General features: G+C 48.8%; 1 protein-coding gene across 1 annotated transcript in view; it reads left to right on the top strand.

Moving 5' to 3' along the window:
* The window catches only part of ZNF277 (zinc finger protein 277), a 119,052-nt gene that overhangs the window by 88,095 nt on the left and 5,122 nt on the right, over window positions 1-25,835 (top strand). The window contains exons 5-9 of the mRNA XM_038753113.1: window positions 16,352-16,443; window positions 17,442-17,552; window positions 18,005-18,137; window positions 22,435-22,502; window positions 22,816-22,912. Of these exons, the coding sequence (XP_038609041.1) occupies window positions 16,352-16,443; window positions 17,442-17,552; window positions 18,005-18,137; window positions 22,435-22,502; window positions 22,816-22,912 (501 nt within the window). The remainder of the gene's footprint in view (window positions 1-16,351; window positions 16,444-17,441; window positions 17,553-18,004; window positions 18,138-22,434; window positions 22,503-22,815; window positions 22,913-25,835) is intronic.

Genomic DNA, 25,835 nt, shown 5'->3' with positions numbered 1-25,835 from the left:
TGGTGGCCCCTAAAACCAGCCAGCTGTTCTTGATTTTGAAAGACCTGACTCAGGTCAGGTACTGTCTGCTCCAGGGACCCAAGCTGACTTCCCGCTGGCTACCCAAGGTGTTCCGGGTGGCTTCTCCTGCTAGCCTCCTCCGGTCCCCTAAAGTTGGTCTGATCGGCCCAGTCCCTGGGAGCAAGTTACTCAGCATGAGGAGCACTCAGCAGTGAAATTTTATTTGTATTTCCAGTGGAAACAGTTGACTTTGATCATAGTCGAACCTTTCATTTCAGTCTGAAAGATCAGTGAAGGAGCAATCTAGCAGCAGCAATGAATATTTTGTAAGTCACTGAATGCATGTGGCCTGTTTATCCTCTGCAAGGAAACAAAGCATCTTTAAACAAATGGAAGGCATTTCCCAATGTACTTTGTCCATTGTGCATGTTGTCCTGGCCTTGTTGGTCTGCTCACTTCACACAGAATGAGATCCCTCGAGTCCTAGTCGGGCTTGTACTTGTAGAGAAGCAGCATGGTTCAGTGGAAAGAGCCCGGGCTTAGGAGTCAGAGGTCATGGGTTCTAATCCCAGCTCCGCCACTTGTCAGCTGTGTGACTTTGGGCAAGTCACTTCACTTCTCTGTGCCTCAGTTACCTCATCTGGAAAATGGGGATTAAGATTGTGAGCCCCACATGGGACAACCTTATCACCTTGTATCCCCCCAGCACTTAGAACAGTGCTTTGCACATCACTCCCCTCCTCAAAAACCTCCAATGGCTACCGATCAATCTGCGCATCAGGCAGAAACTCCTCACCCTGGGCTTCAAGGCTCTCCATCACCTCGCCCCCTCCTACCTCACCTCCCTTCTCTCCTTCTACTGCCCAGCCCGCACCCTCCGCTCCTCCACCACTAATCTCCTCACTGTACCTCGCTCTCGCCTGTCCCGCCATCGACCCCTGGCCCACGTCATCCCCCGGGCCTGGAATGCCCTCCCTCTGCCCATCTGCCAAGCTAGCTCTCTTCCTCCCTTCAAGGCCCTGCTGAGAGCTCACCTCCTCCAGGAGGCCTTCCCAGACTGAGCCCCTTCTTTCCTCTCCCCCTCGTCCCCCTCTCCATCCCCGTCTTACCTCCTTCCCTTCCCCACAGCACCTGTATATATGTATATATGGTTGTACATATTTATTACTCTGTTTATTTATTTATTTATTTTACTTGTACATTTCTATCCTACTTATTTTATTTTGTTGGTATGTTTGGTTCTGTTCTCTGTCTCCCCCTTTTAGACTGTGAGCCCACTATCGGGTAGGGACTGTCTCTATGTGATGCCAATTTGTACTTCCCAAGCGCTTAGTACAGTGCTCTGCACATAGTAAGCGCTCAATAAATACGATTGATTGATTGATTGATAGTAAGCGCTTAACAAATACCATCATTATTATTATTATTACTTTATCTGCCTGTTTGGGCTGAGCTGGTCTTTCAGAAGGAGCTGCCAGAGGTTAACAAAAATGAGTTTTGGCTCCTCTCTTTCTAACTTGCCTCCTATCTACACAGCTAAACCCAGACACAGTGATTTTGCAGATCTGACCTCTCCCTTGCCTGCTAAGGTGCAGGGATGCTTCTCTGTAGGTTTTGTTGGTGTTTTTCTGATATCTGTGTGCGTTTCCTGTATCTCTGGAGGGCTGCAAGTTCTCACAACATTTGGTGGTTTCATTTCATTTGGTCAGCTGGAATAAGTTGGGTTTTTCCAGATATGGGTGTGAAAACCACTATTTGTTCCAAAACCCAGGTGAAACTTTGTGAATTATTAGCAATAAAAAAGCAAACATACCGTGAACATCACGGTGTAATCAATCAGTGGTATTTATTGAGTGCTTTCTGTGTGCAGGGCACTGTACTAAGCACTTTGGAGAGTATAACAGAGTTAGTAGACATGTTCCCTGACTACAGCAAGTCTAGAAGGGGAGACAGACGTTAAGATAAACAAAGTAGAATATAATAATAATAATGATGGCATTTATTAAGCGCTTACTATGTGCCAAGCACTGTTCTAAGCGCTGGTGAGGTTACAAGGTGATCAGGTTGTCCCACGGGGGGCTCACAGTCTTCATCCCCATTTTCCAGATGAGGTCACTGAGGCCCAGAGAAGTTAAGTGACTTGCCCAAAGTCACACAGCTGACAAGTGGCGGAGCCGGGATTTGAACCCATGACCTCTGACTCCAAAGCCCATGCTCTTGCCACTGAGCCACGCTATAGAGTATATAAGTTATAGAGAGTTACCTAAGTGTTGTAGGTTTGAGGATGGGACAAATACCAAGTTGTAAGGCTGGGTAGACCAGATAGCCCTCCAACCTGGCTGGTCCTGGGGTTCAGCCTATGGGCCATTCAGAGAACTCCAACTCAGCAAGCACCTCCCCTGCCTTGCTGCTTTAGGATCTCAGAAATTGCTGCAGTTCTCCGGGGTAGGGGAGCAAAAGGTGTGGAATGGAGCAGGGTCCCATAGAAAGTCCCCCAGGGGCTGCATTTTAGCAGGCAGACGGATTGGAGAGTGTAGACAAGGCAGTCTTTTGTTTCATAAATTAAACAGCTCACAGTCTTGAAGCAGTGTGGCTCAGTGGAAAGAGCCTGGGCTTGGGAGTCAGAGGTCATGGGTTCAAATCCCGGCTCTGCCAATTGTCAGCTGTGTGACTTTGGGCAAGTCACGTAACTTCTCTGGGCCTCAGTTACCTCATCTGTAAAATGGGGGTGAAGACTGAGCCCCCTGTGGGACAACCTGATCACCTTGTAACCTCCCCAGCACTTAGAACAGTGCTTTGCACATAGTAAGCACTTAATAAATGCCATTATTATTATTATAGGGGACAGATTTCTACTTTCTAGTTCCATTCTTTTTTCTACATTTTTTAATGGTATTTGTTGTGTTCTATATGCCGGGCACTGTACTAAGCTCTGGGCTAAATACAAGCTAATCTGGTTGCACAGTCCCTGTTCCCTATGGGGCTCACAGTCTTAATCCCCATTTTACAGATGAGGTAACTGAGGCCCAGAGAAGTTATGTGGCTTGCATTTCTACTTGAGGTAGAGGTTAGCAGCCCTGCAAGAAGGTGATTTGTATAGCAGAATAAGTTGTGCACTGACGCGAGGAGAGGCTGGAGGCGGGGAGACTGGCAAGCAGTTACCCTGTAGACTGTAAGCTCCTTATAAATTAAAAGTGCCTTGTTCTTTGGTTTACTGTGTGCCAGGCACTATATTGAGCACTGAGGTGGATACTAGATAGGTTTGACACAGTCCATGTCCCACATGGGGTTCACAGTCTTTATCCCCATTTTACAGATGAGGTAACGTAGGCACAAAGAAATGACTTGCCCAAGGTCATACACCAGACAAGTGGCAGAGCTGGAATTAGAACCCAGACCCTCTCACTCCCAGGCCCATGTTCTGACACTGTGGCAGCCACACTGCTTCTCACACTGCTGCTCCTTGTGGGCAGAGAACACATCTACCAACGCTGTTGCATTGTATACCCTCCCAGGCGCTTACTTCAGAATTGTGCACATAGTTAGTGCTCAGTAAATTCCATTGATTGATCGAGTTCGATACAGTAGGATACCTCCCATCCCACCATTGGGAGCCCATTGTCTTGGATGGGATACTTAAAGTGAAAATTCATTCAGTCGTATTTATTGAGCGCTTACTGTGTGCAGAGCACTATACTAAGCACTTGGGAAGTACAAGTTGGCAACATTTAGAGACGGTCCCTACCCAACAATGGGCTCACAGTCTAGAAGGGGGAGACAGGCAATAAAACAAAACATGTGGACACGTGTCAAGTCATCAGAATAAATACAAATAAAGCTAGATGCACATCATTAACAAAATAAATAGAATAGTGAATATGTACAAGTAAAATAAATAGAGTAATAAATCTGTACAGACATATATACAGGTGCTGTGGGGAGGGGAAGGAGGTAGGGTCGGGGGGAGGGGGAGAGGAAAAAGGGGGCTCAATCTGGGAAGGTCTCCTGGAGGAGGTAAGCTCTCAGTAGGGCTTTGAAGGAAGGACAAGAACTAGCTTGGTAGATGTGCAGAGGAAGGGCATTCCAGGCCAGGGGGAGGATGTGGGCCAGGGGTCGACGGCGGGACAGGCAAGAACGAGGTACAGTGAGGAGGTTAGCAGCAGAGGAGTGGAAGGTGTGGGCTGAGCTGTAGAAGGAGAGAAGGGAGGTGAGGTAGGACGGGGCGAGGTGATGGACAGCCTTGAAGCCGAGAGTGAGGAGTTTTTGCTTGATGTGTAGGTTGACTGGCAGCCACTGGAGATTTTTGAGGAGGGGAGTTACATGTCCAGAGCATTTCTGCACAAAGATGATCTGGGCAGCAGCGTGAAGTATAGACTGAAGTCGGGGGAGACAGGAGGATGGGAGATCAGAGAGGAAGCTGATGCAGTAATCCAGTCGGGATAGGAAGAGAGATTGAACCAGCAAGATAGTGGTTTGGATGGAGAGGAAAGGACGGATCTTGGCGATGTTGTGGAGGTGAGACTGGCAGGTTTTGGTGATGGATTGGATGTGAGAGGTGAACGAGAGAGCGGAGTCAAGGATGACACCAAGGTTGCGGGCTTGTGAGACGGGAAGGATGGTAGCGCCGTCTACAGTGACAGGAAAGTCAGGGAGAGGGCAGGGTTTGGGAGGGAAGATAAGGAGGTAAGATAAGGAAGATAAGAAAATAGGTCGTTGTTCCCTTTAGAGTGAATACTCTATTCCCAGCTGCATGGTTCCCAGAGAACAGTGACTGCCCTTTCTCCAGCAGTAGGATAACTGCAGTGCAGTAGTAGTACAGTAGGATATAGTTACGACGGCCAATCCTCCCCACCTAGTTTTTTGTTTTGCCAAGCTAAAACAGGTTAGCAGCTGTTGTAGGGGGCAAGGAAGGGGTAGATCCCCCGCATTCTGCCTTTCCCTTTCACCTGCCCTCTGTCTTCTTTTAGGCTGAGCAGAGAGGACAGGCAGTTCACAGTCTTGTCTTAGCCTCCCTATATAGGCTGAGTTGAACTCCATCTGGTTCAAAGGGAAAGATCATATGATCAAGAGGAAAAAAACCCACTCCACATGGGAAGTGTCTCTGAGTTAGGCAGTGGTATAGAGGATTAAAAGATATCTTGTTGATTTTCCCAAGCTGTGGTGCTTACAGTGTGATTACTGTGCTCTTGCCTGAGACATTTCCCTTCAGGCTTGAAGTCAGAGTAGCTTCCTCATTCATTCATTCAGTCGTATTTATTGAGTGCTTACTGTATGCAGAGCACTGTACTAAGCGCTTGGGAAGTACAAGTTGGAAACATATGGAGACAGTCCCTACCCAACAATGGGCTCACAGTCTAGAAGGGGGAGACAGACAACAAAACATGTGGACAGGTGTCAAGACATCAGAATAAATAGAACTAAAGCAAGATGCTCTTCATTAACAAAATAAATAGAATAGTAAATATGTACAAGTAAAATAGAGTAATAAATCTTTACAAACATATATACAGGTGCTGTGGGGAGGGGAAGGAGGTAGGGCTGGGGGGATGGGGAGAGGGGGAGGGAAAAGGGGGCTCAGTCTCGAGAAACAAGGCCAGAAGAGAGCCAGCAGCTACGAGACCAGTCATCAGTCTACTTTAAAAATCACCCCAAAGAAGTTTCCACAACCTCACTCAGTCACATGCTCCATTGTCCACAACCTTTTTAATTGATTCATCTTATTTTCAGTATTTATTCAACCCTTACTATATGGTAAGCACTGTGAGGTAGATGAGTGGTTACAAGGAAATCCTAAGAAACAGCATGGGCTAGTGAAATGAGCATGGGCCTCAGAGGCAGAGGATGTAGGTTCTAATCCCAGCTCTGCCACTAGCCTGCTGTGTGGTTTTGGGCAAGACATTCAACATCTCTGTGCCCCAGTTACCTCATCTGTAAAATGGAGATTAAGGCTGTGAGCCCCATCTGGGACATGGACAGTGTCTAACCTGATTAGCTTATATCTACCCCAGCACTTAGTACAGTTCCTGGCTCATACTAAGTGATTAACAAATACAATTTTAAAAAAGAAAAAAAGCAATCATATCAGCCAGGCCCTATCACACATGGGACTCACAATCTCTCTTATCCCCATTTTTCAAATGAGGAAACTGAAGTTAAGTGACTTGCCCATAGTCAAACAACCAGAATTAGAACTCTGTGCTCCTATCTCCCAGCCCCATGCTCGTTCCATTAGGGAACACTGCCTCTTTCTACCTTTGCTCAGGCCTCACTTACTCTCTCTGTTACCCACAAGTAGATATGCAGGCAGGAGATTTCGTTCATCTTTGTTCTTTCTTCTCTGACTTTCATCTTCAGCCATCGAAGCTGCATTTAATATTGCAGCTGATCCGTTGGGTCTGAGACCATTTGACCAGTGGCCGCCCCCCCCCCCCCCCACCTAGTTTTTCCAGTCCCAAAATATCCTGCATAATCTCTCTGTCCTCTTTCCCCCATCCCCCTTCTCAAACAGTTCCTCAGGAGTCCTCTTGTAAGATGGGGAAGCCTGACTCTCTTTGCGTGACTACCAGCCTGTAGTCAGGGCTGACAGTACTACAGTTTCAAAAGGGGCCAACATTGCTCCTATTGGCTGTTGAGGAGAGGATTGGCCTGACCCTCTCTCAGAACTTCAGGGGCCACATTGGCCAATTGAGATGTCTTTCTCCAGGAGAACTTTGGGGACACCAAGACACTAGCCCTGGGCGCCAGATTGACTTTTCCTGAAGTCAGGAGAGGAGGATGTCTGTGTATCTCCTGCCACCTCTTCTTCTCTGGGTTGAGCAGTCAAGTGGCGCAAGCCTCAGAGACCTGCCTCGCTGTTACAAGGTACCTGATTTTGGCCTCTGGCTCTGCCATCTGGGCTGGGAGAGTCCAGGGGAGCACCGGGAAGCAAGGAACCCTCCTGGCTGTCTGCCAGCCTATGGGAGACAGGATGAGAAAGCCAGGAAGCTTGAGATTGCCAGTCCTTCCCACATGGCTCAAATTCTCCAGGGGAGCTCTGAGAAAGAGAAGGACCACATTCTGTTCCCAAAACATCCAGACCCTACCAGCCCACCCATCTCACCATTGGGAGCCTGTTGTCTTGGATGGGATACTTAGAGGGAAAACAGGTCCTTGCTCCCTTTAGAGTGGTTAATTACACACTATTCTCAGCTGCATGGTTTCTTTCTCCAACAAAATCTGCTCCAGTTGGGTCTTAGGATGAGGAGAAGAACCCCTAAGCACTTTTATGTACATCCTTATACTCTGCTGCTTCACCTACCTGTCACTTGTTTTTTTTGTCTGGCTTCCCGACTAGACTGTAAACTCTTTGAGGGCAAGTATCATTGGTATTCTTCCAAGCACCCAGTACAGTATTTTGCACATAGTAAGCCCTCGATAAATACCATTGATTGATTAAGAGGAGTAGAGTAGAAGTTATTGAGCCCCCACTCGATGCAGTGCACTGTAGAGAAGCAGCATGGCTCAGTGGAAAGAGCTCAGGCTTGGGAGTCAGAGGTCATGGGTTTGAATCCCGGTTCCACCACTTGTCAGCTGTGTGACCTTGGGCAAGCCACTTAACTTCTCTGTGCTTCAGTTACCTCATCTGTAAAATGTGGATTAAGACTGTGAGCCCTATGTGGGGCAACCTGATCACCTTGTATCCCCCCAGTGCTTAGAACAGTGCTTCGCACATAGTAAGCACTTAACAAATGCCATTATTATCATTATTATTATGCAGCGATTAGGAAGTACACAGCAAAGCAGCAGCACAAGGTCTCCTGCCCACAAGGATTTTGCACAGTAATGAAAGAGACAGACATAAAATATTTACAACTAGAGTAATTATAATACATAATGGAACATACAGTTGAATTCATAGGCACACACACACATACACACAAATAAATGCTAGAGATGTTTGATGGGTTTCTATCCTTGGGCTGATGAAGATTAATTGGGGAAGGCTCGTTGGAGGAGGTGGGATTTTTGGAGGACTTGGGGCCAAGAGTAGATGTAGAGCTGAGGGGTATGTTTTCCCAGACTCAAACAGAAACTCCTCACCATTGGCTCTAAAGCACGCAATCACCTTACCCATTCCTACTTCACCTCGCTACTCTCCTACTCCAACCCAGCCCACACACTGTGTTCCTTCTCACTATACCTCGACTTCATCTATCTTGCCGCCAACCTCTAGTCCACATCCTGACTCTGGCCTGGAACGCCCATCCTCCTCATATCCGACAGACACTCTCCACACTTTCAAAGCCTTAATGAAAGCACATCTCCTCCAAGAAGCCTTCCATGACTAAAATCTCCTTTCCTCTCCTCCCACTCCCTTCTACATCACCCTGACTTGCTCCTTCTATTCATCCCCCCTCCCAGCCCTACAGCACTTATGTACATATCTGTGATATGTTTATTTATATTCATGTCTGTCTCCTCTAGACTAGCTCTTTGTGGACAGGGAATGTGTTTGCTGTATTGTTATATTGTACTCTCCCAAGCGCTTAGTACAATGCTTTGCTGACAGACTGCTCTGCTGTGCACAAGTGTGTGAAGCTCACGGGGCAAGAGCTTGGGCTTGGGAGTAAGAGGTTGTAAGTTCTAATATTGGCTCCTCCACTTATGTGCTGTTTGACCTTGGGCAAGTCACTTCACTTATCTGTGCCTCAGTTACCTCATCTGTAAAATGGGATTTAGAGTGGGAGCCTCATGTCAGATAGGACTGTGTCCAACCTGATTACCTTGTATCTACCCCAGTGCTTAAAACGGTTCTTGGCACATAGTAAGCACTTAACAGATACCATAATTAATATTAATTATTATTCGGTAATGCCAGATCCCGGAGAGTATCCTGGAGAGCCCCTCCCTGTGGGTTCAGAATGAGAACACTGGTACACTTGAAATTTTACCAGCTTCTTATCTCTGGACAGATCAGGATTTGAATGGACCAGAGATGACAGAAGACTCTGAACATAAAGAAAACCCTGCCGAGCAGGGCAGACCTCTGGAGATGGCAGCCAGCCCAAGAGCTGTTGCCACGTGGTGCTCAGGGTGTCTCCGGCCCCCTGTCTCTCCTGGCCAAGATCGAGGGCCATCCTGAGCTTCTGTGGGGCAGATGGCCTCGGTGCCGGTTCTCACCCAACCCTGGCCTGCTTCCCAGGGAAGGTGGAGTGGCCCATCTTGGGGAGCAAATGAACGAATGAGTGAAACCTGGGATTAGGCGGCTCAGCTGTGACTGTACTCCAGTGCTCAGCCAGACCCTGGGAAAGGGAGTTTCCCTCCCCGTGACTGTGGTAGTGGCATTAAATCTGGTTTCCTCCCCCCTCTCCTTGCCTTTCCACAGGATTAGAGGACCCAGGAGGCTCAGAGGGTGCGTGGCTGGTTCTTTCGCGGAAAGGACGTAATTGCTGGCACTTCTGTGCTGAGACTTACAAAGCCCAAGCCCCCCTCCCTCTCCCAGAGCAGGGGCGGGTGCCAGCCCCCGACTACATCTGCAGGATGGTACAGTCTGGGCCCCGGCCTATAAACAACTCTTCAAAGCAGCCAGAAGGAGACCTGGGCTGGGCCTTCCCATCCTCTCCCTGAAGCTCCATCAGTGCATTCATCTCATTTCCCAAGGTTCCCCTTCCCCCTCAGCCTGCTCCTACAGGTCTAGAAAGCAGCGTGTCTCAGTGGAAAGAGCACGGGCTTTGGAGTCCGAGGTCATGTGTTCAAATCCCGGCTCCGCCAATTGTCAGCTGTGTGACTTTGGGGAAGTCACTTAACTTCTCTGTGCTTCAGTTATCTCATCTGTAAAATGGGGATTAAGATTGTGAGCCCCGCGTGGGACAACCTGATCACCTTGTAAGCTCTTCAGCACTTAGAACAGTGCTTTGCACATAGTAAACTCTTAATAAATGCTATCATTATTATTATTATTAGAAACAGAATCGCAAGGATTCCTGGAGTGCAGTGGAAGCCACAGATGGGGGCCCAGAGACCACCAGGCCAGACTCCATGTCACAGCACCTTGCAAATGAACCCATAGTGGGGTCTGAATGGGGTGGAGTCCCCCATCTTTTGGGAGGCTCATTTTGAGCCCAGAGCTGAGATTTGAAACCAGTTCACTCCCTGAGACCCCGGTATGGCTCCCAGCTTGAGGGGAAGGGGAATTGGGGTCAGGGCAGGAGTTTGGGAACTGCCTTCTCCCACCCTGCTCCGGTCCCCACCAAGGAAGCAGCCATGGGGGTATGAGCATGGAGAGGGATCAGCCATGTTCTTCCCCCCTCCCTGACTGTGGCTTCAGCCCCTGGGCCAGGTTTAGTCCAGAGGGTGATGTCAATAGGCCATATCAGACCCCCAGGGCAGGTCGAGGGCCAGAATCGAACTGCCAGGCAATGGCTCCTGCACCCTAAGCTTGTGAGTGGAGGTTGTGGATGGAAAGATTTTCTTTTTTTTATGGTATTTGTTCAGCACTTACTTTGTGTCAAACACTGTTCTAAGCACTGGGGTAGGTACAAGTTAGGTTGGACATAGTCCCTGTCCCACATAGGACTCACAATTTAAGTAGGAGGGAGAAGAGGTATTTAATTCCCATTTTACAGTTGAGGAAACTGAGGCACAGAGAAATTAAGTGGCTTGCCCAAGGTCACACAGCAAGCAATTGACAAAGCTGGCATTAGAACCCATGTCCTTTGAATACCAGGCCCATACTGTTTCCACGAGGCCAGGCTGCTTCACTGCTCCCCTAAAAGAACCAGTGCTGGCCCTGGAGAGATGGGCAGAGGAGGGATGACTTCACATTCTAGAACACAGTCTTTATGTGCAGAGGTCTTGGGCCACAGCTGGGATGGCTTTCCAGAGGGCCCAGAATGCCCTCCCTCTCCCAGCCTGATTGACAGCTAAAGTGTCTGACTAGCTTCACCAATGTGCATTTCCCCAGCCCTCTCTTACAGAAGATTCTCCTGGATAGAGAAGGGTCTGAAATGGCTGCAGGCTCACCTACACCCCACCTCCCAGCAAAACTGCTCTCTCTCCCCACAGGGACCCCCAATCTTTAGTCCCCTTCCCGTTATCCCAAACCACCATGCCCCTACCCAAATTTTCCTTTCTTGATGCCCAAATCCTCACTCCTAACTCAGCCCTCTCCACCAAATTCACCTCCCTTGCCTAGCCATCGTTCTATCTATTAGCACTTCCAACCCTCCAGTCCCAGCCTCCTATACTCCTCCAGTGCCCATGATGCAGAGCACTGTTACTGGACATTCTGGCACTGGGCCAATTTCTGCCCCTTCAGTTCCACCCTCACTTGCTACAATTCTGCCCTCCCTTTTCCCTTATTGACTCCCATGCCAATTGACCCAACCAATTATTCCAGGCCTTTAACTTATAATAATAATAATGGCATTTGTTAAGCGCTTACTACGTGCAAAGCACTGTTCTAAGCGCTGGGGAGGTTACAAGGTGATCAGGTTGTCCCACGGGGGGCTCACGGTCTTCATCCCCATTTTACAGATGAGGTAACTGAGGCACAGAGAAGTGAAGTGACTTGCCCAAAGTCACCCAGCTGGCAAGTGGCGGAGCTGGGATTTGAACCCACGACCTCTGACTCCCAAACCCGGGCTCTTTCCACTGAGCCACGCTGCTTCCAAAGCCCCCAGTGCTCCCGCTTCTCCATCTCTTGCCCCGATGACCTTGCCTGTTCCGTTTTTGACAAAATTGAAAGAATCAGACCTGAGTTCCCCAAAGTCTCCTCTCCACATCCTCATCTCCCTTCCCTTATTGGAGATAATAATAATTATGGTATTTGTTAAGCACTTACTACATGCCAGGCACTGTACTAAGCACCGGAGTAATGGTTAAGCATTACTGTGTGCTAGGCACTGTACTAAGCACTAGGGTGGATACAAGTAAATTGTTGTGGACACAATCTTTTGTACCACATACGGCTCACAATCTCAATCCCCATTTTACAGATGAAGTAACTGAGGCCCAGAGAAGTTAAGTGACTTGCCCAAGGTCACACAGCAGACAGGTGGCCAAGATGGGATTAGAACCCATGACCTATTGACTCCCAGGCTTGTGCTCTATCCACTAGGCCATGCTGCTTCATAAATACGATTGATTGAATGAATGAATGAATGAATGTTCACAACAGACTCTCAGTGAGTACTATTTATTGATTGACTGAAATGAAAGCTGCCAAACTTGGATTTGTTCCCTTTATTCACCCTTCTCTCAGCCCCCCTCCGCAGGACTTAGGTACACATCCCTCATTTATTTGTTTATATTAATGTCTGTCTTCCCCTCTAGACTGTAAGCTCACTGTGGCCTGGGAACATGTCTACCAACTCTGTTACATTGTACTCTCTCAAGTGCTTTATACAGTGCTTTGCCCACAGCAAGTGCTCAATAAATATGATAGATTGATTGATTTGCTCCCTAGCTGAAGGCAGAAAGGCTGTAGGCCAAGCTAGGGGGCAAACAGATCCAGAATAGTGCTCTCTCCAGAAGGTGATACCCAGTGGTGCAGAGAGTCGGGCTGAAGGCAGTGATGTTCATGTGGGTACACCAGGAATTGCCTCTCTGTGGCCCCAGCCACTCAGTTACAGTGATCTTGCCACTTTGGGATGTAGGGGCTATGCTGCACCGCCCACTCCCCTAATGTCTTTAGAGGCCAGCCAGGATCTGCCCTCCCCTCCTTTGCCACCCTTCAAAATTGGACCCATAATGCACACACCCTCAGAAACATCTATGGGACATATGGAGGGGTCATTTGGCAGCCGGGTTTGGGATTGGGAGGTTTGTAAAAGTGGATTCTGGAATGATGTCATTGGCCAAAGAGAAGCTTCACAGCTATTGTCCAAAGTATCACAGGTGATATTCTGTGTCCAGTTTCCTGGGAGCGGTGGATGTGGCGGAGGGGCTGAGACCATTCCTTTCTTGTCACCATCACTGCCATCATGCCGAGCCTGGCTTCCGTGGCCTCTCCTCCCCTAGTAGCTCCCTCTCACCTTGTTCCTCTGTTGTGGGCTGCCTGTCCTGACCCCTTTCTCCAAAAGCACTATGCAGTTTACTCCAACATAGTCCTGGAACCCCATTTCCTTTCCTTTCCCGCTGTGCTGCCCAAATGGCAAGAAGTGAGACAGAAACTCCAAAATAGTCTGGTCCCTTGGAAACAAGTCTTGGGCAGCACCTGTTTGCCCTCAAACCATGCCCTGATGAGATGATGATAAGAACAAAAATAATATTTTTTCAAAATGGTATTTAAGTGCTTACTATGTTCCAGGTACTGTCCTAGGCACTGGTGTAGATACAAGATAGGTTGGGCATAGTCCATATCCCACCAAGGGTCACACTCTTAATCCTCATTTTACAGATGAGGTAACTGAGGCCCAGAAAAGGGAAGTGACATGCCCATGGTCTCACAGCAGAGCAGTGGCAGAGCCAGGATTAGAACCCAGGTCCTCTTGATTCCCGGGCCCTTGCTCCTTCCACTAGGCCATGCTGCTTCTTTGGTGTTTGGTTTCTGTTTGGTTGAAGAGGGCAGTGCTTGAGAGTGGGTTTCTGGACAGATTTTTCAGAAAGGGAGAAACCACACTCTTCCTGGGATGACCCAAGTTCAGCTCTGCCTAAAGGCAGGGGCCTGGCCTGTATGACCTCAGAGGGCCTCAGGGCAAGGAGGAAGCATCATGGCCTAGTGCATAGAGCCTGGGACTCAGTATCAGGAGACCTGGGTCCTAATTCAGTTCCACCATTTGTCTGCTTGGGCAAGTCACTTAATGTCTTTGTGCTTCAGTTTCCTCAGCTGTTCAATAGGTATTGAATATCTGTTCTCTCTCCCCCTTAAACTACGAGTCCCTTGTGGGACTGGGATTGTTTCCCACCTGACTATTTTGTGTCTACCCCAGGTCTGAGCTTCAGGAGGTATGGGTTCTGATCCCAGATCCTCCTCGGGCCCAGCTTGGGTCAGACCACAACCTCTCTGAGTCTCAAATCTCCTCATCTGTAAAATGGCAATAAATTTACAAAATATGATAAGCTTTGGACACCTTAAAGCCCTATCCCATTTCAGGGAATTGCTGTTATTCCAGGAGAAGGAGTCCCACCTGGCCCCCACCATTCATTGTCTTTGGTCCCAGCTTTCGGTGATTTCCTTCCACAAAGGAGGCCATGCTGGGCCCTACAGTGAAGGCTGAGGAGGACCTCAGGGTCTCAAGGTCCCCACCTCCCCAGAGGATCTCTGCCCCTCTAGGCACCTTGCATTCTTACTTTTACCTCTGAGTTGGGTTCTTGGCCCTATGATTGCTGCTGACGAGTTGGACAAGGCTCTCCGGCTTTTTTCATTTCGCTTCCTTTGCCTCCTCATCCCTGGTTCCCAGGCCCCAGTGGCAGGCAAGTTGAGGAAGCTTCCTTTGTTTGCCCATACATCTCCCTGCTGTAGGGTCATTCTGTTGTTGCCGGGTGGTGGGCGTCAACCGGTGCATATAGAATTCCTCCAGGCTATCAGCTAACCAGGTGTACTTTCCTAGAGGAGCCTCCCCTTAGATCCCTACCAGTTTTGGAGAAAAGGGTTTGCTTTGGCTTGGCAGGTAGTCAGTTAATCACTGAATCAATCCTTCAGTCAATGGTATTTAAGAGTGCTTACTTTATGCAGAGCACTATCCTAAGCCCTTGGGATAAGCACTATCCTAAGCCAATGCAGAGCCAGCCATCAAGGGCAATAGCACAAAGTGTGCAAAGGCAAGATGTGGCCCTCCTGATTTCCAGCTCTTCTTGATGGCAGTGGGAGAGGGGGAGCCTGGTGGGGGATGGAAGGGAGTTCCTTGGCAAGGGATTTTTGTTGAACCGGGAATCAGGAGAGAGTCTGGGCCTGGGTGGCTCGAGGGAGGAGGGTAGAGCAGCGCTGGGAGAAGAGCGCTGTCCGCTGTGTTCAAGGGGAAGCAAATAATAATAATAATAATTGTGGTATTTGTTAAGCGCTTACTATGTGCGAGGCACTGTACTAAGCTCTGAGGTGGATACAAGCAAATCAGGTTGGACACAGTCCCTATCCTGCATGGGGCTCACAGTCTTAATCCCCATTTTATGTATGAGGGAACTGAGGCACAGAGACGTGAAGTGACTTGCCCAAGGCCACACAGCAGACAAATGGTGGAGCTTAGATTAGAACCCATGACCTTCAGACTCCCAAGCCCATGCTGTATCCACTATTACCAGATTAGACAAGAAGCACGACCTTGATTCCTTACAGACTGTCACCTGTGGTGCCACTGTGGGCTCCAGAAAGGGCAACCATGGTTGCTCTTGGTAATCCACCTCTTGAGGTCAAATAGCCCCTCGCCTCCCCACACTGGACTGTAAGCTGCTTAGGGGCAGGCATCCTGTCTACCAACTCTATTAATAATAATAATAATAATAATGATGGCATTTATTAAGTGCTTACTTTTTGCAGAGCACTGTTCTAAGTGCTGGGGAGGTTACAAGGCAATCACGTTGTCCCACAGGGGGCTCACAGTCTTAATCGCCATTTTACAGATGAGGTTACTGAGGCTCAGAGAAGTTAAGTGACTTGCCCAAAGTCACACAGCTGACAATTGGCAGGGCCGGGATTTGAACCCATGACCCCTGACTCCAAAGCCCATGCTCTTTCCACTGAGTCACGCTGCTTCTCTGCGTGGCTTTACAATGCAATTCTACAATACAATACAACTCTATTGTATTGTACTCTCCCAAATGTTTAGTATAGTTGTTTGCACAGAGCAAAAATTCAGCAAATCCAATTGATTGATTGACAAGCTCACTGTCCACCAACTCATTGCAGGAGCAGGTATTAGGAGATCTGAGTAGGCTGTGGCTGGTTGCAAGCAGAGAATTGGGAGCCAGGATGCAGGCTTTTCTACCCCGTTTCTGAATCTTGAGCATCCTTTCTGCTGAGCTCAAGGAGCCAAGATTTCTCGAGTGCTCCAGTCAAGCCCATGCCTTTCAGTATTGCCCCAGCCCCATGAGTGCCACAACTAAGTGGACTGTGGTCAATGTAGATTTTGGTGCCCAGCTAAGACATAGAAAGGCTGAAGAATGCATGGAGAATCTCTTCCTTTCTAGCCAGTGGCCACATCCCGAGAGGAATTTTGGGTTTCCTGGGCAGTGAGTTGGGACAATGCAGAACTCTGGTCAGAGTGCTGAGCATTTGGACTTTTTTTTGTCCTTGCCCCTCCCGTTCCTGTTGCCCTGTGGGCCACGCAGTGGTGCAGGGGACTAGACAGGGGCTGAGTTCTTCTATCAGGGCACTGCAGGGTTCTCTGGTCAGGCCCTGAGAGGTGTGGTCCGGCAACCTGTTTCTGGTTTCCAGGAAGAAGCTCTGGAGCAGCAGCAGCACGAGAGAGATGACACCAGTTTCCGGGGCATGTGCATGTTCTGCCCCAAAGAGTTCTCGGGGAACAGGTTTGCTTCAGACACTTCCAGCTCCCCCAGTGGAGCGGGGGCTGTCCCTCACCAGTGGCCCAGGCTGTTGGATGGGTTCAGAGGGGAGACAGGAGAAGAGTATAACCCTGGCTGGGCCCTTCGCCATTCTCCAGGCAAGAACTAGGAGAGGCAGAAGAGGAGGTGCCTGGGTACCCTCCCCCACCAGCCTGAGGATCTCATGGCTGCGACTGAGCCCCCTGCCCTCGTCCCTCTCATGAACCTAAAGCCTGTGGTCACCTTGAGAGGGATGAGGACAGGGCTAGGGGGCTGTGTGTTTGGTCACCTCATACTGAGGTGGTCATGCTGCCTGTGGACAGCACCACACTGTGCTCCCCTCCTCAGGTGTTGCCTCAAGGAACTGCCAATCCCCCATGCCATCTTTTCCCTTAAATTACACCCCAGTGGGGAGCCGCAGCCTCTGTCCAGCACTGGATACCGAGCTCTGCAGTCCCCACAGTGGCAGGGAGGAAATATGCAGGAACCAAGGGCTTTCCAGGGAGGTTTTCAGCTTCACATGTCCCGTTAGTGGCTGGAAAGTGGGAACCTGTGGATACACTGCAAGCTCCTGGCTGTCCATGGTCCCCTCCTGCTCCAAGCCAGCTAGGGACATGGAAGGGTCAGGAGGAGGAGGCCGAGGGTCTGGATCAGTAGAGCTGGGGCAGGGGGGAGGCAGAGAGCCGGAGACAGGTGAGAGGAGGATGGGGTGGTAGGGAGGGGTGACAGCTCTTGGAGCAAGAGTCCAGTGGGGCCGAATAGGTTGGGAGCAGAGCAGTGAGCAGAGTGGGATTGGGGGTCATGGATCTGGGATAAGAGTCGGGGGCACTGGGCTCGGGGTGGAGGCGGCAGAACGTGGACAGGAGTGGGAATTGGGAGATGACCCAGGGTGAAGAAAGCAGGAGGGACCATGAGATTTTCTTAGTTCTCAGCCAGAACCCAAACTCACCTGGGTGGGGGTGGCCACTCCCCCTTGTCCCCAGGTCTATCCTTCTCAACCACATGGCGAGAGAGCACGACTTCAACATGGGGCTGCCCGACAACATCGTGTACTGCAGGGAGTTCCTCGCTGCACTCCAGGAAAAGCTTGACAGGTCGGTGTCTCCAGGGAGTCGTGCCTGCCTGTTGGGTCGTAGGTTTGGGCTGGGGCGAAGATATAGTCAGTGCTGCCTGTGGACACCACAAACATTGCCTGTGGACAGCACCACACTGTGCTCCCTTCCTCAGGTGTTGCCTCGAGGGACTGCTAATCCCACATGCCATCTTTTCTTTTAAAATACACCCCGGGGGGGAGCCGCGGCCCAGCAGCCCAAGGGCCCAGCGGCCCAGATCAGCAGCTGCTGACTCCCTGAAGCATGATTGGTTTACCTTCTCTCTCTAGCCCCATCCCGACGCTGGGCAGTCTCAGTGAAGTAAGTGGGATAGCGGGGTGACCACCCTCCTTCCAGAGGCCACAGAACAGGCTGGGCAAGCGGGGACAGTTCTGCCCAGATCACGTAGTGCCAACACAGAAGAATGCATTCCTTCATTCCTATTTATCTCACAGCCTGCAGTGCCTGTACTGTGAAAAGACATTTAGAGACAAAAATACCCTGAAAGATCACATGCGAAAGAAGCAGCACCGCCGGATCAACGCGAAGAACAAGGACTATGACCGATTTTATGTTATCAATTATTTGGTAAGACTTGTTCATTCAATCATACTTTTTGAGCGCTTACTGGGTGCAGAGCACTGTACTAAGCATTTGGGAAGTACAAACAGTACAAGGAGGAGAAGCAGCGTGGCTCAGTGGAAAGAGTATGGGCTTTCGAGTCAGGTCATGGGTTCAAATGCCGGCTCCGCCAACTGTCAGCTGTGTGACTTTGGGCAAGTCACTTAACTTCTCTGTGTCTCAGTTCCCTCATCTGGAAAATGGGGATAAAAACTGTGAGCCCCCCATGGGACAACCTGATCACCTTGTAACCTCCCCAGCGCTTAGAACGGTGCTTTGCACATAGTAAGTGCTTAACAAATACCATTATTATTATTACAAATCAGCAACATATAGAGATGGTCCCTACCCAACAACAGGCCCACAGTCTAGACCATTCATTCATTCATTCATTCAATTGTATTTATTGAGCACTTACTATGTGCAGAGCACTGTACTAAGCGCTTGGGAAGTACAACTTGGCAACATATAGAGACGGTCCCTACCCAACAATGGGCTCGCAGTCTAGAAGGGGGAGACAGACAACAAAACAAAACATGTGAACAAGTGTCAAGTCATCAGAATAAATAGAAGTAAAGCTACATGCACCTCATTAACAAAATAAAAAAATAGAATAGTAAATATGTACAAGTGAAATAGAGTAATAAATCTGTACAAACATATATACAGGAGCTGTGGGGAGGGGAAGGAGGTAGGGCAGGGGGGATGGGGAGGGGGAGAGGAAGGAAGGGGCTCAGTGTGGGAAGGCCTCCTGGAGGAGGTGAGCTCTCAGTAGGGCTTTGAAGGGAGGAAGTGAGCTAGCTTGGTGGATGTGTGGAGGGAGGGCATTTCAGGCCAGGGGGAGGACTTGAGCCGGGACAATGGCCTGGGGGACTGATCACAGAGCTCTGCAAATGGATCTTTAGTTCCTCTTAAGCATTCTGATATTCACCATCCCCCCACATCCAGCCCTAGAGCACTTACTTACACATATCTATCTGTAATCTGTTTGCATATCTGTTCCCCTCCTAGACTGTAAGCTCCTCTTGGGCAGGAAATGTGTCTACCAACTCTTTTTTCCATTGTACTTTTCCAAGCTCTTATTCCAGGTCTCTGCACCCGGTAAATACTCAATAAACACCACTGATTGATTGAAATCTTGGCCCAACCATCTTTGGTCCTCCATACCAGGCCCTCCCTCCACCCAAACCAGAGTCAAGGACCTTTCCAGGATTATTTCCTTGGCAGCATCGGTGTTTCAAAAGCAGCTATTTTGGCTCACTATTGAATTCAGGAAAAGCTGATCATCACCTAGCATAGAGCATTCCCAACTGTCAGAGCTTATTACCCTTGCCTGCCCACAGCCTTCCCAGGACCACCAATGTGTTAGGAAAATAATCCACTCTGAAGCGTTGAGGAGGGGTTCATTCATTCAATTGTATTTATTGAGTGCTTACTGTGTGCGAAGCACTGCACTAAGCATTTGGAAAGTACAATTCGGCATTAGAGACATAGTAATTAGTGATGAGACCTCAAATTAGTAAAGGTTTTTGGAATTTTTTTTAATTTTCCCACAGCATTTCCATACCCTAGATCTTGTTTTATTTTCATGACATCCCTATGAGGTAGGAAGGTGATGTTATTCCTATTTTACTGAGGAGGAGACTGAGGCACAGTCTTTTTTCCCCCCACCATCTTCTCCTATGCAAGTTCATTTACCTTCTGTAAATCCAGCCCAAAGCTGCTGGTCCTAGGCTGGGCCTGGGGTCCTCAGGGATTTTTGAGGGGCAGAACTGCCCCCTCTGGGAAAGAGAGATGCAGCCCCCATCCCCTGTCACATACACACAGAGGGAATCTGCCTAATTTGGTTCTTGCTTTCCCTGCCTCTCCTTACTTCAGCTAGCCTCTTCTACATTCCACAGGTGGATTAGCATTGCTCATCCTTTTTATCCATTTATTCATCATATTTAGCATTCATTGAGTGCTAAATGAAAAACAGTATGGCCTAATGGAAATAGCCCAGGTCTGCAGGTCAGAGGACCTGGGTTCTCTCCGGTTCTGCCACTTGTCTGCTCTGTGAACTTAGCAAGTCAATTTTTCTGAACCTCAGTTTCCTCATCTGTAAAATGAGTATTCAGTACCTGTTCTCCCCTCTTCCACTTAGACTGTGAGCCCATATAGGGCAGGGACTGTGTCTGACTTTTTTTTAATGGTATTTTTTAAGTGCTTACTATGTGCCAGGCACTGTACTAAGCTCTGGGATAGATACAAGCTAATCAGGTTGGACACAGTCCCTGTCCCACATGGGGCACAGAGAAGTTATGTGACTTGCCCAATGTCCCACAGCAGACAAGTGGCAGAGCTGGGATTAGAACCCACTTCCTTTTGACTTCCAAGCCCGTACCCTACCCATTAGGCCATGCTGCTTCTTTGGTTATCTTGTAATTATCTGATTGTCTTAGAGAAGCAGCATGGCCTAGTGGCAGAGGCACAGACTTGGGAGTAAGAGGACGTGGGTTGCCTTCAAGACGTATCTACTTGGATGTCCCACCGTCACCTCAAGCTTAATATGTCCAAAATGGAACTTTTTTGGATTCTTCCCACCCAAACCTTGTCCTTCCCATGACTTGTCCATCACTGTAGAGGGCATCATCCTTCCTATCTCACAGTCCCGCCATCGACCCTCAGCCCACATCCTTCCCCTGGCCTGGAATGCCCTCCCTCCACACATCCGCCAAATTAGCTCTCTTCCTCCCTTCAAAGCCCTACTGAGAGCTCACCTCCTCCAGGAGGCCTTCCCAGACTGAGCCCCCTTTTTCTTCTCCTCCTCCCCATTCCCCCCCCCACCCTATCTCCTTCCCCTTCCCACAGCACTTGTATATATTTGTACAGATTTATTACTCTATTTTACTTGTACATATCTACTACTCTTTATTTTGTTAATGATGTGCATATAGCTATAATCCTATTTATTTATTCTGATGGTTTTGACACCTGTCTACATGTTTTGTTTTGTTGTCTGTCTCCCCGCTTCTAGACTGTGAGCACGTTGTTGGGTAGGGACCTCCACTATATGTTGTCGACTTGTACCTCCCAAGTGCTTAATACAGTGCTCTGCATGCAGTAAACGCTCAATAAATACGATTGAATGAATGAATGAATGAATGAAAAGCCCATAATCTTGGTGTTATCCCTGACTTCTCTCTCTCATTCAACCCACATATTCAATCTATCACTAAATCCTGTCAGTTCAACCTTCACAACATCACTAAAATCTGTCCGTTCCTCTGCATCCCAACTGCTAACCACATTAATCCAGGCACTTATCCTATCCCATCTTGATTACTGAATCGGTCTCCTTGCTGACCTCCCTGCCTCCTGTATCTCCCCCTTCCATTCTATATTTCACTCTGCTGCATGGATCATTTTTCTACAAAAATGTTCAGGCCATGTTTCCCCACTCCTCTAGAACTCCAGTGGTTGCACATCTACCTCTACATCAAACAGAATCTCCTTACCATCAGCTTTAAAGCAGTCAATCACCTTACCCCTCCTACTTTACCTTGCTGCTCTCCTACTAAAACCCAGCCTGCACACTCTGCTCCCCTAAAGCCAGCCTATTCACTGTACCTTGATCTCATATATCTTGCCGCTGATCTCTCGCCCACGTCCTGCCTCTGGTCTGGAATGCCCTCCCTTTTCATTTCCATCTTCTCCAAGAGGCCTTCCCTGATTAAGCCCTCATTTCCTCTTTTCCCACTCCCTTCTGCATCACCCTGACCTACTCCCTTTATTCACCATTCCCACCCCTATCCCCAAATCACTTCTGCACATACCTGTAATTTTACTGATTTATATTAATGTCTGCCCCCCCTTTTAGACTGTAAGCTTGTTGTGGGCTGCTAATGTGTCTGTTATATTGTTGTGTTGTTCTCTCCCAAGCACGTAGTACAGTGCTCTGCACACCATAAGTGCTCAATAAATATGATTGATTGATTACCCCAGTGCTTAGTAGAGTGTTCAATAAATGCCACCATTATTATTATTACAGCCATTTTGAATGGATGGTGTGAGAATGGACACTGATTTGCTTAGCTGACCAGAACTCTGGGCTAGACCCCACAATACCCAAACCTTATTACTGATTGCTGGGAGGATGAGGGGCTCTCTTGCTGCTATCTCCTGGGCTCCCCTCCCCGCTCCCACCATCTCAGCTCTTTCTTTGTGCAGGCTTCTCTGGCCACTTCTAACATCACCTTCTGCCTCCGATGTCCACTTTGCACAGGAACTTGGGAAATCCTGGGAAGAAGTTCAGTCAGAAGATGATCGGGAGCTGCTGGACCTGCAGGAAGAGTAAGAAGTGAGAATTCCCTGCTAGAACCCTCAGTTCTAGGTGTCCTACAGTGGAGGAACCTTCCTTCAGCTGAAACAGAAACCAGTACCAGCCACAAATAGAGACGCAGCTGCACTCACTGCCCTAGCCCTACCCTTAACGCAATAGAACCTCTCCGGGTCACAACTAGTTATTACAAAATCGCCTCTGCACCTGGTGAGGGCGGGTCGGAGTCCCTAAGAGGAGATATCAGACCTGGTGCTAGCCACAACCTCAGCCCTGCCCTTCCCTGGAGGTGGCTGACCGTGCCCACCTTCACCGTCTCTCCCTCAGGGATTGGTCTGACTGGGAGGAGCGTCCTGTTTGTGCTGTTTGTCTGTTCTGTGAAGAGCAAGCCGACACCACCGAAAAGCTACACGGCCATATGCAGGTTAGGCATGCCCCCTCTGAATCCTTCTATGCCCCCAACCCCAGTCTGCTGTGGGTCCCATGTGACCGTGGGACAGGAAGAAGGGCCTGGGTCAACCTAGGATGGATTTGGCACCTGCTCACAGCAGTGGCCAGGAACACTTGTCCTTTTCTCCCATTTCCCCTCCCCACAGGATCCCAAGAGACTCCTCCCCAACCCACATCCTCAGGTGACACCAGTAATGTTCGAGTACTGGCCCAGGGCAGCTCTAAGTTATCCAACAAAAAGCAAGCCCTTTAGAAGAATAGAGCTGTTATTGCCTGGGTGCACCACAGACCCTTGTCCGCCCGCAGCAGAATGACCCAAAAAATAACATTGTAAAAAAATCCTTGTAGAAAACCCGCTGTAGGGGGGTTTGCCAGGCCTGCTTTTTATCCCCCGCGATTCGCATGAGTACTACTCAGAGGGCAGAGCGATGTTGGCCATTTCCTTCTCCTTTCACACCATCATTCACACTGGTTTAGCAAGCATTTGCATGTTCCATATGCGTGGCACGACCACTTGACTAGGACTCTCCCTATGTAAAACTCGTCATTTTTGCCATTGCACATTTCTGGTCACTTTCGGGGAATCCTCAAGACAGCTCCCAGTGGCCAGCCCTGCCCATATCTCTCTGGGCTCCTACTTAATGCCCAGTTGGCACAGCAAGTTCCTCCCTGCATTGTTTCAAGGTCTCCCTAGTGCTTTAAACACATTCCACTTAACTGCTAGTACCTTGGGGAGCTGTGCCCTTGGAAAGGGGGAACCTCCCTCACCAGGGCCATCTCAGCGTTATCCCTTCCCCCAACAGGGCACCTCGGGTGTCCACCCCTGTGAGAAAGCATGAGGGCAGGGAAAGGGGATGCTGTTCTGCCAGGCTCGAGCCTATTCTCCTGGCCCCTCTGCCCAGGATGTGGCCTGTCTCTGCCGCCTCCCCTTTTATTCCCTAACACTCCCAGAGAAGTAGTGCTGCCTGAGTTAATAACAGTAGTAGCAATAGTAATAATAATAATGGTAATAATAATATTTGCTGAGTGCCTATGAGTGCTAAGTCCTATGCTAAGCACTGGGATAGATATAGGATAATCAGATCAGCCACAGTGCTGTTCCACGTGAGGCTCACTGTCTAAGAGGGAGGGAAAACAGGTATTTTCTCTCCGTTTTACAGGTGATGAAACTGAGGCACAGATAAATTGTTACTTGGCCAAGATCACACAGTTGAATTGCCATGGCCTCTTCCTTCATCATCATGTGTGTTTGTGAAGTACCTGTGCACATGTGGTTGGGCTTGGGGGCTGGATGGTTTAGGACAGCAGTTTCCAAATTAGATGCCGACAGACTGACGGGAGTAGAGGTTCCTCGGAGCAAATCTATGCTGACATAGATAAGGGGGGCCGCTACAGCCCAGGGTTGTGGTGACCCATTCCACTTCTTCAAAACCAGTGAGGTCTCCGGAGCTGTTTGGGTCTAACCCACCCTTGGCACCTGTCTGTCACATTCACTAGAATCCCCTTCCTTCTCCACAGCAGGCAAGCCTGTAACCTGGCCTGCAGCTAGGTGCTTCGGGTGTTCCTTCTGTCGGTTCTTTTCAAACTGGCTCAACACAACACTCTCTCCATTCCCTGCACAAAGAGGGAAGGCCTCTTTGGAGAGCTGTGGACCCGTTTGGCTTGTGGCCACCAGTCACTCTTAGCCCTGTGGTACTCACTAAAAGGAAGAGAAGCCATCTAAACAGTTTTTATTGGTTTCTGTGGATAATAATAATAATTTTGGTATTTGTTAAGCGCTTACTATGTGTCAAGCACTGTTCTAAGCGCTGGGGTAATAATAATAATAATAATGATAGCATTTATTAAGCGCTTACTATGTGCAAAGCACTGTTCTAAGCACTGAGGAGGTTACAAAGTAATCAGGTTGTCCCACCTGGGACTCATAGTCTTAATCCCAATTTTGCAGATGAAGTAACTGAGGCATTGAGAAGTTAAGTGGCTTACCCAAGGTCACACAGCAGACAAGTGGTGGAGCCGGGATTAGAACCCACATCCTCTGACTCCCAAGCCCAGGCTTTTGCCACTGAGCCATGCTGCTTCTGCTCTTTTTGTGGCAGCTGATCTGGGGATGGATTGAGTCTGGGGAACAATTCTCAACTTGAAACCCAGAATGATTTTAATTTGAAGCTGCTGGATAATAAAGCTGTCTCCTGGTGGCGGCATGTGTGTGTTTGTGTGTGTGTGTGTGTGTGTGTACATTCATCTGTGTATATGTATGCATGTGTGTGGGTGTTTGTGGGGGTGCCAGGGTTTGGGGAGGTTCTAGAAAGTCATTAGAGATTCAGAGTTTCAAGAGGAATAAGGTGGGATCCATGGTCCCGAAGAGTAAGTATGAAGTTTTCACATCAAATGACCAGCTGGGCATGCATGGCATAGAAATGGCAGCAAAGTGAAGGTTTCACTCAGGGTTGCTGGTTTTTTTGTTTTTGTTTTTTGGGGGTTTTTTTTGGTATTTGTTGAGCACTTACTATTGTGCCAAGCACTGTTCTAAGCCCTGGGGTATATACAAGGCAATTAGGTTGTCCCACATGGGGCTCACAGTTTTAATCCCCATTTTACAGATAAGGTATTTGAGGCACAGAGATGTTAAGTGACTTGCCCAAAGGCACACAGCTGACAAGTGGCAGAACTGGGATTAAAACCCACAACCTCTGATTCCCAAGCCCGTGTTCTTTCCAGTAAGCCATGCTGCTTCTCTATTTGGGGCTGAGGGCCAGGTGGTCCCTGTTAGACTGGTTTGAGAGAAAGCTAAAACACAGGATGGAGACTTGCCTGTGAAGACTTCTTAGGACAGAAGTGGGGACTCCCCTTAGTGACTATGTATCCCTTTGGCTGGCTCACAGAAATGCGGGCAA

This window comes from Tachyglossus aculeatus, chromosome 10, assembly GCF_015852505.1.
Source record: "Tachyglossus aculeatus isolate mTacAcu1 chromosome 10, mTacAcu1.pri, whole genome shotgun sequence".
Lineage (NCBI taxonomy): Eukaryota > Metazoa > Chordata > Mammalia > Monotremata > Tachyglossidae > Tachyglossus > Tachyglossus aculeatus.
This window is presented reverse-complemented; position numbering and strand designations above follow the sequence as displayed.